The sequence below is a fragment of the Diabrotica virgifera genome, chromosome 2, assembly GCF_917563875.1.
Source record: "Diabrotica virgifera virgifera chromosome 2, PGI_DIABVI_V3a".
In the NCBI taxonomy this organism is placed as follows: domain Eukaryota; kingdom Metazoa; phylum Arthropoda; class Insecta; order Coleoptera; family Chrysomelidae; genus Diabrotica; species Diabrotica virgifera.
This window is the reverse complement of record NC_065444.1, coordinates 38,523,016-38,536,409: the sequence shown is the minus strand read 5'-3', so window position 1 is coordinate 38,536,409 and position 13,394 is coordinate 38,523,016. Positions and strand designations below refer to the sequence as shown.

The 13,394-nt window shown below is 33.1% G+C and overlaps 1 protein-coding gene across 1 annotated transcript; it reads left to right on the top strand.

Annotated features, from left to right (window-relative positions):
* The first annotated feature begins 3,189 nt into the window (after positions 1 to 3,189).
* LOC114327679 (uncharacterized) lies at positions 3,190 to 12,408 on the top strand. The gene is made up of 2 exons (XM_028276364.2): positions 3,190 to 3,350; positions 8,840 to 12,408. The coding sequence occupies exons 1-2, from the start codon at positions 3,348 to 3,350 to the stop codon at positions 9,398 to 9,400; spliced, it is 564 nt and encodes a 187-aa protein (XP_028132165.2). The 5' UTR covers positions 3,190 to 3,347; the 3' UTR covers positions 9,401 to 12,408.
* The last annotated feature ends 986 nt before the right edge of the window (positions 12,409 to 13,394 follow it).

Here is a 13,394-nt window from a genome sequence, read left to right as displayed (position 1 = left end):
AGCACTCATTTATTACGTTCAATTTTTTTTATCCCTCACTCTCTATAATTTTGACATTAAAATTTTTATTCTCCTATTAGTTTTACTTAAAAAAGGTATACTTCTTTCATCTCCCTAAACTTAACCGTTTTCGAGATAAACTCATTTTAAATCTGCGATACACCATCATTTTTAGCATAATATCATTTTAGTTACACCCGAAAAATAACTTAAAACCATAAAATTATCCAGAAATGTATCGCAAATTTCATCAAATGGAATTTGCGATGCAATGACATAAATTTGAGAAATGGCACCATTATTATGGTTTTAAGTTGTTTTTCGGGTGTAACTACAATGATATTATGCTAAAAATGATTGTGTATCGCAGATTTAAAATGCGTTTATCTCGAAAACGGTTGAGTTTAGGGAGATGAAAGAAGTATACCTTTTTTAAGTATAATTAATAGGAGAATAAAAATTGTAATGTCAAAATTATACCGACTGAGGGATAAAAAAAATGAACATGATAAATGAGTGCTGAAAGGCGTATGTGGCGCCCTCTGGGCAATACATAGGTAATCTTTGGTAGGGAATTTAGTTTTCTCGATCCAAAAAACCCCCACATACCAAATTTCATGTTGTTATCTCATACCTGTCAGGAAATATTCAATAATAAATAAAAAAGAAGTTTAACTTTGACACCCTGTATCTCGGTTATTATAAACTTTGTTCTAAGGTAAGTTAGCTTAAATCGGCCTATTTTAACCTCAGGAACCTGAGGTTAAGCTATGGCCCATTCTTTACCAAACACACAGGGTGTTTCATTCGAAAACGGAAATACTTTAATTGTAAATAGAGGTCACCGACCGAGGCAGTTCTAGGTAACTAGGTTTTTTGCCCTACCGACTTTTATAACCGACTTACAGGGTGTTTTATCGATTTTGCCTATTTCTTTCCTAAGCCATAACTTTAGAACCACCCTGTAAATTTTTTTTGATATTTGGTACACATGTGTCTCATCCAAAACCCAAACGACCGACATACTAATCACAAGAAAAATCCAGGTCCGGATTAACAAAAAATTATAAAGTAATTGTGACCTTTAAACAACACCCTGTATATTGAAATTCTGAAAATATGTTTGCATATTTGAAAAGTGCACAAAAAACTAAGTCTAATCGTTCGCTTCAATTTTTCGGCCAGACAATTTTATGACTTTAATTTTGAAATTATATTGCATTTTTTAAGAACTCTGACATTACAAAGCAGGTATTATTAACTTTTAATTATAAATTATTAAAGCTATTGAAGAAATACTCATTTTAAAATTAATCAATACTTATTTACCACAATGGAACGACCCAATTATTAATCACAAGAAAAATCCAGTCCGGATTAACAAAAAAAAACATAAAGTAATTGTGACCTTGAAACAACACCCTGTATATTGACATTTCATTTTCAAAATTTGTGTGCACATTTGAAAAGACCACAAAAATCTAGTTTATCGGTTTGCTTTAATTTTTTATAAAGGAAATTTAATTACTTTAATTTTGAAATTAAATATATTGATACTTTTAAGAACACTGAAATTAAAAAGCAGATTTTTACAGCACTTTTAGCAATAAATTATTAAAGTTATTAAATAAATACCCATTTTAAAAATAATCAATACTTATTTACGACATTCGAACGGCCCACTTACAAATTACAACAAAAATCCAGGTCCGGATTAACAAAACAATATCAAGTAATTATTACCTTGAAACAACACCCTGTATATTGAAATTTTCAAAATCCGTTTGCACATAGGTATGAAAAGAGCACACAAAACTAAGTTTAATCGTTCGCTTCAATTTTTTGGCCAGACAATTTAATGAATTTAATTTTGAAATTATGTCGAAATTTTTAAGAACTCTGGGAACTCATAATAAAAATTTCGATATAATTTCAAAAGTAATGTCATTAAATTGTCTGCACAAAAAATTAAAGCGAGACATTAAACTTAGTTTTTCGTGCTCTCTTCAGGTGTGCAAACGTATTTTAAAAATTTCAATATACAGGGTGTTTTTCAAGGTCACAAGTACTTTGTATTTTGTTGTTAATACGGACCTGAATTTTTCTTGTGATTAGTAAGTGAGTCCTTCTAACGCAGTAAATAATAACTGATTATTTTTAAAATTAGTATTTATTCATTAACTTGAATGATTTATTATTAAAAGTGCTTTAAAAATCTGCCTATTAATTTCAGGATTCTTAAAAATTTGAATATATTTAATTTCAAAATTAAAGTTAATAAATTTTTGCACAAAAATCAAAGTGAACTGATAAAGTCGGATTTTTGTGATATTTTCAAATGTGCAAACAAATTTTGAAAATGTCAATATACAGGGTGTTGTTTCAAGGTCACAATTACTTTATGTTTTTTTGTTAATACGGACCTGGATTTTTCTTGCGATTAATAATTGGGTCTATCCAATGTGGTAAATAAGTCTTGATTCATTTTAAAATGAGTATTTATTCAATAACTTTAATAATTTATAATTAAAAGTTAATAACATGTACCTTCTTTTTAATGTTAAGTTCTTAAAAAATTCAATATAAAATCAAAAAACTGTCTGGCCGAAAAATCGAGGCAAACCGTTAGACTTAGTTTTTGTGTTCTTTTCAAATATGCAAACAGATTTTCAAAATTTTAATATAAAGGGTGTTGTTTTAAAGTCACAATTACTTTATAATTTTTTGTTAATCCGGACCTGGATTTTTCTTGTGATTAGTATGTCAGTCGTTTGGGTTTTGAATGAGACATATGTGTACCAAATATTAAAAAAATATACAGGGTGGTTCTAAAGTTATGACTTAGGAAAGAAATAAGCAAAATCGATAAAACACAAATCCTGTAACTCGGATATAAAAGTCGGTAGGGCAAAAAATTTAGTATACCTAGAACGGCCTCGGTGACCTCATCTATTCACCATTAAAGTATTTCCGTTTCTCAATGAAACACCCTGTATATCAATTTTTTTGTTCCACGTTCCCAAAATTAGAGTTCCCGAAATATTTTTTTACACGAAACTACTCAAGAAACAAATTCGACGCACTTTCATCTAAGTTGACCACTATAAAAAAATCATTTATTGATTCAAGTGTATGCTATTACCCAATTGTACCTTGATAGAGTGCAGAAATGATTAACAAATTGAGATCGTTGAGGCAAGTTGCTGGAAAACATAAAATGTACTACGTAAATACAGCGCTACTTTCATTATTCAATTGTGCATTGTTATTCTGCTTCAATTTAGTTGCATATACACATTCCACTGTAAATTCAAAACGATATTGTAATAGAACCAAAAGCTGTAATTATGGTGAGTATAATATGTTTTAAATTATTTTTTTAATTAGATTGTTAATGTTTATTAGTATAATTGTCTAAAATGAATACAAACAAATAGTCATTTCTCTAAATAGGTACGTTATTTTCTTAAAAGTTCATTGCGTCGCTGCTCTGCGTCATCGCAGTGTGACAAACTATGAAGAAAACCCCGGTTACTCAATAATTTTAGTTTTATTTTAATTGAGGGGTACAGACGTAAAAGGGCTTAAGTCCAGTTTTGATAGTTCTGAGATAATCAGCTTTAAAGTTGTTTGAGTTTTATAAATTCTAGGAGTCATTAAACTAAAATATGTCTAGTGTACAATGTAGGTACTATAAAATGATAAAAATATATGGGAGGTATATTATTACTCTTAGGTACTATAACCTTCCTTTTTTTCAATTATTAAAAAATGTATGTACTTGAATCGGTATATGGTGTTAATAAATGTTACTGGTAAAACGGTTCAAGTGCAGATGTTAAATACATATTACTAATCATTTTTATCCCAGCTGTTATCCACAGTGTAACTACAACTGGCACGTTGCATAATACTTAATTATAATTACAGTACAACCTGCCATATCCGGACCTGTCATATACGGACCTCCTCATATCCGGACGGTTCTGTGCCGTCCGGATCTACCGAAATCTACCGATAAAGGCAGTCCTGCTGTTGGACAACGCACTAAAAGAAGAACTAAAAGATGGCGAAATAATGTATTATAGAATCTATAAAACGTGTCTATCGACGAAAGTTATTGACGGCGTTGATTACTGGAATGTATGAAGGAGAAAACGTTTCAGAGACTGTAAAAGAAGTAGCGGTCTTGATATCCGGATTTTTTCATATCCGGATCGGTCTGTCGCCACATTTATCCGGATATGGCAGGTTTTACTGTAGTCATTAAAATTGGTCACAAATCTAATATTTATTTACTTGAAATTAATCCTGCATTAACATGTGTATACACGTTACAGAATACTAAAAATAGTTTTGTGGTAATTTGGTAAAATGGTTCAAGCGCACTTAAACCCGTTTAATACTATTTGTTTGTACAGAATACTAAAAATAGTTTTGTGGTAAAACGGTTTAAGCGCACGTGAACCTGTTTACTACCAAAGCAAACTGCAATTGTTTTTAGTGAACTAAAGGCAATGGCGATAGCCCAAGTAGCACCGAACGGGTTTATTAAGTCTTTTAAGGATGCTTTGTTGTAAGAGCTGTACAATTTTTTGTAAATAAAAACACTGATTGACTCATAAAATACAGGTTGGATTGATAAGATTAGAATGGTCGACAACAGCCCAGATCTCAATCCTATTGAGCATTTATGGAATGAATTAAAAAAAGTTATTGGCCGACATCCTAGACCTTTAGAAAATTTGGTACAGTTATGGCTCTCGTAGATGAATATCGGGCTATTCCCCAGGCAAGGATAGCACATCTTTATTCGAGGCCAAACAGATTGCGAGCAGTCGTTGCTGCAAGAGGTGGACATACCCGCTATTGAATTGTTTTGTTGTTAATTTTGTTTTGTTTTGTTAATTTTAGTGCGCTTGACAATTTTAATGAAATAAACCTTCAAAGCAAGTTTTTATTTACAGCTCTTATAGTAAAAGAGAAATTCGGATAATTCAAAGAACAAAACCTTAGTAATACCTCCAGGATAACACAAAATGAGTATGAAACAAAATCAGCCCTCCAATTTTTCCACAGAATTTTTTAAAGTTACGAGAAATTACAACGCTTCCGTTAACCCCCACATAATGCCATCTAAGCAAAAATTTGTTGTTACCGGAATACTAACGCGAACGACACCAATACATGTACATACCTACAAAATGATGCAAGAATGTTGAAAATCCGAGTACAAATAATAAAGTTATAGATTGTCAAACTTAATCAAAAATTTTGGGTGGCGGAATTTTGTGCCGGTGAGTGTATATCAGAGTGTTAGTTCTGTTGAATGTGGTTTCGATACTACTATCCTCTTCGATTTTTCTGATAAGCCAATTACATATGGTATTAGCCATTTACATATGAAAGACGACAATAACAGCAACGAAAAACTTTTCATATCCATCTCGTTCAACTTTTACTTTAAAAGTTTAACTTTTACTTTAACTTCCCATTTCTCCGTCCTTTGCTTTTCCTTATGTTAAATCTTTATTTACTACGGTGTAAATATATTTTTGCTTCATGTTGAAACGAAAACTACAATAGTAGACTATCTACCCCAGCTAATTGAAAATGTCATTCTAAAATGGCATTTCAACCAACCAAGATAGCTATCGTTCACCCTAGCTTAGCTCAGTCTCTCAAGGTGTGTGTTCATCTTGTCCTAATCTTAGATATCTTCTTCTTCTTCCTCCTCTTTATAAGCAATTCTGCTTGTTCATTGGAGGATTGATACCTCTATGGAAGGTTGTCACTCCATCTTTTGCGCGGTCGGCCGATACTTCTTCTGCCGATTGGTGATAGATCTCGTGCTATTTTGACCACACGTGTCTCAACCATTCTGGTTATGTGGTTGTTCCATTCTTTTTTCTATTTAGTGTCCATTCGTTTATACACTGTACGTTACATTGTCTTCTAATATCTTCGCTCCTCTTTCGATCTCTCAGTGCATTTCCTGTAATTCTTCTCAGTACTCTCATCTCTGCCGTTTCCAATAGTCTTTGTGTTGTGGCTGTATCGGGTCTTGTTTCTGATGCATATGTCATTATTGGTCTTACACTGGCTTTATAAATTCTTGACTTCATCTCAGTGTTAATATGTCGGTTTCGCCATTTAGTGTTATTAAGGCATCCTGCCAATCTATTTGCTTTCTGTACTTGATTTCTCACTTCTTTGTCTAGGTCTCCGTAACTCGACAATGTAATTCCAAGGTATTTTACTTCCATTACTTGTTCAATACTGATACCATCAATTTCTATTTTGCATCTGATTGGTTCTTTACTGATTACTATTGTTTTGGTTTTCTGAGATGAAATTGTCATATTGAATTCTTTTGCTCTTATGTTAAATCTGTGGACTAATCTTTGCAGACTATCTTCATCTTGGGCTATCAATATTGCGTCGTCTGCGTAGCAGAGTATTTTTAGTTCTTTGTTTCCCATTCTATAACCTCTTCCTTTGTTGACGTTTTTAATGATTTCATCCATGATTAAATTGAAAAGCATAGGACTCAATGAGTCTCCCTGTCTTATTCCGCTGCCTATATCTATAGGTTCTGTAAGTTGTCCATCTATTCTGACTTCCATTTTGTTATTTTGGTAGATGTTCTCAATAGTTTTTATGATATCTAGAGGGACTTCTCTATTATACAGAAGATGGATTACATCTTTGAGTCTTACTCTGTCAAATGCTTTCTTTAAGTCAATCAGACATAGAAATGCTGGTCTATTATACTCTAGCGATGTCTCAGTAATTTGCTTTATGACGAATATTGCATCTGTACACGATCTTCCAGTATGAAAACCCTGTTGTTCATCTGCTAAACTTATCCTCTGATTCATTACGTTTTGTAAGATTTTAGTTGTAAGTTTTATGGTAGTATTTAACAAGTTGATACCTCTGTAGTTTTTAGGCTGCTTTTTATCTCCTTTTTTGAATACTAGAATTAGTTCTCTCGTTCTCCACTCTTCCGGTATTTTATTGTGTTTTATGATTTTGTTAATTAATGTTGTTAATTGTTCTGTCATTGCTGCTCCACAGTATTTCAGTAATTCGTTTGGTATTCCATCCTTACTTGCAAATTTTCTGTTCTTCAACTTTTCGAGTGTTTTTCGTACTTCCTGTGCACTTATATTAACATCTTCATTTGTGGTAATTTCTGGTGTTTCCGGTTCTAGCATCATTTGTTCTTCCCCTGCATAGAGCTTTTTTAGGTAGTCAATCCATGTATCCTTTTCTATGTGTTTTGGTTCTATTAGTTCCTTTACCTCCGTTCTTTGACCTCTTATAAAGCGCCATATTTCCTTTTGGAGACCATAAAAATCATGTTCCATTTCTTTCGAAGAACGTTCCCAGTGATCATTTTTTATTCTTCTTACTAATGAATGTGTTTCGTTTCTTATAATCTTATAATAATCGTATGCCTCTTGTGTTTTAGTTGACATGTATTTTAGGTAAGCTTTTTTTCTTCTCTTTACATTTTTCCTTCACTTCTGTACAAAACCATGGAGTTCTTCGTCTTGGAAGCGATTTATTTTTATTAATGTTTCTTTCACCAAGAACTTCCTTGGCTGAGGCTAAGATATTAGACTTAATTTTTGCCCAGCTTTCTTCGACTCCGTCACTTTCTGTGATATACGTGTTGCTGCTTTTTTCCGTTAGTCTTTTTTGGAATAGGTATCTTGTGGAGTCGTCCTGTAAGCTTTCGACTTTAATCTTGGTGGTGTATTCTGCTGTTTTGTTATTACATATATGTGTTTTCATTCTGATTTTGCACAATACCAATTTATGATCGCTTCCTATTTCTGCTGATGTTAGTGCTCTTACATCCAAGATTAGAGGCGGGTGTAACTCTCTATTCGACAGAATATAGTCTATCATATATCTTTGTCCTCTAGTGTTTTCAAAAGTGTATTTGTATTGTTCTTAGATATGAACTCTGAAAAAATTTAGAACGAAAGCAAACAAAACAATATTTTTAACCAATCATGTTTATGATATAATAAAAATATGACTTATTCAATGCATTAACAAATATATTCAAATTCTTGCCAAAAACTAACAATTCTGGATTATACTTATGTATGGCTTGTGGTATTTGATTTATTGGTAACTTCTTGATGTCGAATGGTACTGCTGTTGGTTCTGCAACTGGCTCTGGCGACGTGGATGTTCTGGGCCACCAGGCCTACAGGTGTTGATTGGTTGCAGTCTAGATGAAATTCATTGCAGTCTGGATGATTTTGCCCTCGTTGTATCGCCGGCGATTTGAGGATGCTGTGGTTTTATTCCCAAAAACTAGAAGATAAAACGTATATAAGTAAAACATTAAGAAGAAAAACTAAAAACGAGCCTTTGCCAAATAATCGTAAAAAGTAGTAATTGGCAAAGGAATAAAATAAAATTAATATTGACGGGACTAGTCAAATAATTTAATTAACCATGCATATATGTAAGTTAAAAAGATTTTTTTTTTGTTTTGATTCTGACCTTGGTTTAGAATCTTTAGCCACAAGTTAAAAAGATATATTTAAAACTAAAATATCAGAACACATGCTTTTAGAAGATGGTAGGTTAGATATAAAAAATATTAGAAAAACTGTTATAATACGTTGAACCGTGATTACAAGAAAAAAATAATGGATTTTCTTACCTCAAGAGGATATCAAAGTCTGGAAATAAAATGAAGATGTGATGGGCTCATCTCTTTAAATAAATTAATTTTTCCCCTCCATTACTAATTGCCACTCTCATTGACAATGTTTTACTATTTAGTTATGGTTTTCTCTTTTTGTTCCAGCATTTATCGATACTAGGAGCGTTACTTTTGCCTATAGTAATCTATGGAGAAAGATTTTCACGACGATCACTAGGTGTGCGTTGCAATAATACAAAATCCAACAAAGCGCCTCCTTTATCCATGGAAAATGAAATAGACAATCCTAAAATTGCTTGTCCAGATAGCTTGAATCGCTGCCATCGATTTTTCGACACCGATACTGATTTCTTCGCAGTTTATTACAACCACATAAAACCATACAGTCTGAAACTCAGTATTTCTTACGAAACTGCGCTGGGGATAGAAAAAGCCTTCTTCGAACAGGAAGAGGATATGTTCAGAAATTACACGAAAACCTTGATTCAAAGCGTAAAGCAATTTGATGGCATCAGCTGGCACGCTGATATTAAAGAAACTGATTATGATTTCTTCGTAAACTTTTTGTTTGACAGATACTCACATTTTCGTAACAAGCTCAAGAGCATACCTGAAGATGAACATCGAAATATCATAGAGCTTTCTGTTAAGAGCGATGGTAGTTTTGATCCAGCTAAAATGGTTGTAATTCATGTAGGTTATTAAAGATTGTTAATTGTGTAAGGAAAATTATTTTTTTATTTGTATTATTTTAAAAATTTTGTTCGTTGTACATATTTTTTATATCACACATTGATATGAAAGTGTGTATGAAGTACACAAAACTCCAAGTTGGTGCTGTGAAAAAGAACTACACTTGAGAGCAAAATAATCGACTCACTTGTTGAATTGTACACGTTAGAAGTCTCGAATTTCCTAAACCTGTTGTCCGATTCGAGTAATTTGTTTAGTATGTTACAGCCTTATTATTTAAGAAAATCGATGTAATATTTTTTGCTAGGCAGGTAAAGGTCATTTTATACCGGGTGTAACAATCTTACGGTGTTTTTTTTTTCTTAAAGTTCGGAACACCCTGTGTAATATTCTAGCATATATAAAATATTTAAATTAAACTCAATTGTAGCCTTAGGCTTTCTTAACATCTTGTTTTTTGATTCATTCGCTTATGTTCGATAATAAATGAGATATGTACTTTTATATTACAAATGAGGTATGCTATTTGGTCTTAATCAATATCATTCCAAATCTAGAGAGCTACTGTTTCTACCTCTTGTGAGGTTCTAGGAGGTGGCAAACGCTGTCGGGCTGTCGTAGTCTTCTGCCAATTATGTCCCACAAATTTTCGATCAGGTTAAGGTCTGGACTATGCGTTGTTCAACGCATAGTCCGAAGATTTACCTGTTGTAAATATTCGGTTACAGTTCGTGAACGTGGCACATAGGTTGATTTTAAATAATTAGCCGGCCAAAAGTCAAATTTCAAAAGTGACGTTAAAAATTCAAGACACGTCCTAGAGACACCTGATGGTTTGTCTTAACAAAAACTTACTATCCCCACTCCAGAACTATTCACCGCGCACGTGGGCACGTGCGAATACGCGCGCATGTAGCTGTTAGTGAATTTTTGTTCTCTTAGCTTAGTAGTCAACTTTTTAAAAACTGTGACATTTTGCAATATTCACCTTATTTTTCAAAGTGATTGTGATGAAATCGAATAATTTCGGTAAGAATGAATATTTCTTAAAATATTTTTAGAAAATTAACTGTTATTTTATATTATTTTTAGAGAGTCAAAAACAAGCCGTTTTATAGTGACATTTTTGTTTAATTTTTATGTTTATAAGACATTTAGTTATATTATCGCCTCCGATCGAGCAATACTATTTATTTTATAGCATACTGCATATATTTGGCTAATTAATGGCATACAGTTCAGCTGCGGATAGCTGCGGATGCCAGAAATACAGGGGTTTTAATTTTTCTATATAGGATGACGTCACAAAAATAAAAGTACCTACATATTTGTTTTAAATATAATAATTGCGATTTTTTTTGTTTTAACTACATTTGGTGACTGCTCTGACCTAAAAATAGTACTCCGCAAATATCTCTGAGACCAAATTGAGCTACAAGATTTTCCTAATCTAGAGGACAAATTAAAATATTTGGAAATTAACTTATTGAACTGTTATATCTGATAATTTAATCAGTTTAAAACAAAGATTTCGAGATTTTAAAACGGCGATGATAGAGAAATTGTTAAAGACTCACGAAAAGATGCGGTATTTCTACAAGCAAATAAAGATTGGTTAAATGGAACATTTCAAACTTGTAGAAAACAAATAAATGGAACCAGGTCGGCTTCCTAAATTATTTGAGGACTCCAGTGAAAGGATGAAAAGAAGAAAAACAGAAGAAATACGTTCTTTGCTTGATGGTGAAGCTATCGTTCATGAAGCACAGACATTACAGGCTCGTGAAAAAAGAAATGCAATTGAGATCCCAGCTAGCAAGGAAATACATAGTTGCGTACAGGAAATTAAACTTCTTTTAACTTCTGACCAGCTATTAACAATTTTAAGAAGCAAGAAACGTGTGTACATAAAAGGATCAAACCACGGTCATTTTGTTCTGAAATGATTAAAATGCTGTTACCTACCGGGTGACCCCAAATACTGAGTCCGATATGTCAGATACCGACTGAGGTATCCTGCATATTTTGTATTAATATTAAATTTTGATTTTTTTTTTCTGTAAAAAATACAAGTCAATTTTTAAAAAACAATATTTTTCTTTGATTTGTACCCGTTTTAGTAGAAATATGCTGTAAAATAATTTTGGCCGCGTAAATCCATTAAATCGACGTATGTGCGTGGTCTTGCATTATCGTGCATTAGCAAAAAATTGTTACCAATATAAGGAGCCGATAGCATGGTAGCCAAGTCCTTCGCTATGTAAGGTCACTACTTGAACACACTCATCGCGGGTCAAATTCCTTGTAGCGCGTTCCATTTCCACCAAATAACAAAAACAAACTACGGACTTAATTGAAACTTTTAATAATAAATCTACTCATTTTCACAACAAACCAGACACTTTTTGACTGTCAACCATTTTACATCCATTAAATTGTTAATTTGTCATAGCCTACGTTAGGCTTGTTTATTAAACTAAGCAAAAAATGAGGATTTATTGCTGAAAAACATCGCTAGTTGTTAACGTACCTAACTTTTTTATTATCCAACATAAGCAAATGAATAAAAAAAGAATATGTTAATAAAGCCTAAAACTACAACTAAATTTTAATTTAAATATTTTTTATATGCCACAATACTTCACAGGGTGTTCCGAACTTTAAGAAAAAAAACACAGTATGATTGTTACACCCGGTAAAAAATGACCTTTCCCTGTATAGCAACAATAATATTACATCGATTTTATTAAATAATAAGGCTGTAACATACTAAAAAAATCAGTCAAATCGGACAACAGATTTAGGAAATTCGAGACTTCTAACGTGTACAATTCAGCAAGTGAGTTGATTATTTTGCTCTCAAGTGTATAAATGCCATTTTTTCTTTTATTTCAATATTACATACAGACACAAAAAATTGTTGGTATTTTAGAGAATTGGCCTTCTTTTTTATTACCGACCTCATGCGACGTTCTTATACCTGTTACAAACATGGCAACAAGTAAATAATTTGGTTTTTATATGCAGTTTTACTAGTCACTTCTGAGCTTGTTTTGTTAAATGTAAGTAAGGTTAAGTTTACCATATTCTATTTTGAGTACCTGCGGCCCAGTTGAAAGTTTGTCCTTAAAGGCAAATTTTTGCAAAAAATCGTATCCATTTTATTCACACGGCTAGTGCAACTTGAGATAGATTCATTGAGGTAGCTTTTAGCCTCTTCCACTGCGACCTTTTCAAATCTATTGTAGTCTCTAGTCCTTTTTTCATCACTAGGTAGAAAATCTGCAATGCAAACAGACGCCGGAAGTAAACACTTCCGATAGTGCTGGGTTCCTAAGCCAAAAACCTCTTCTGAGTCACGTCGACAAGATTGGCCTTAAGTAGGACCTGCCTGCCCTACGTAACTTCGATGTGGTCGGGACCTGCTAAACCCCACCCCTTTCATACTAGGGCATCGGGGTAGAATCGTCCGTTAGAGCATAACTTCTCCCCGATATCCTCCTCTTGAACGATTCTCAGTCGTTCGTCATCACACATCAGCTTCCGTCTCTCGCACTCATCCGACCACCACGGCACCACGCCCAGGTCTGCATAACTATATTTCTCCTTGACCACAGTATAAAGAGGGACAGTAGAACCACTTTCCGAAAAATTGGAAGTAAAATCTTTAGTCGCGCATGGCGACCGCGCAATGTTCCCAGTCGCTTTTGCCCCACTCTCGAATTGCTAGTCGCGTAGAGACGTACGGGTTTTAACAGGGAAAACCCGAATCCACCACTGGTGAATTACCAATTGCGTACTGCCGGTATTACTTCTTGAGATCAAAGTGCCGACTTGGAAGAGGTTTTACTGTCCCTCTTTATACTGTGCCTTGGCTATCCCTCCTACATATACATACTGTTGTAGAATTGTTTTTTTAAAGAAATTCAAAAAAATTTAATTTATATCAAAGATCATAAGACCATAGTTTTTCATCACCCTGTATATGACCAAAATTGTATACAAT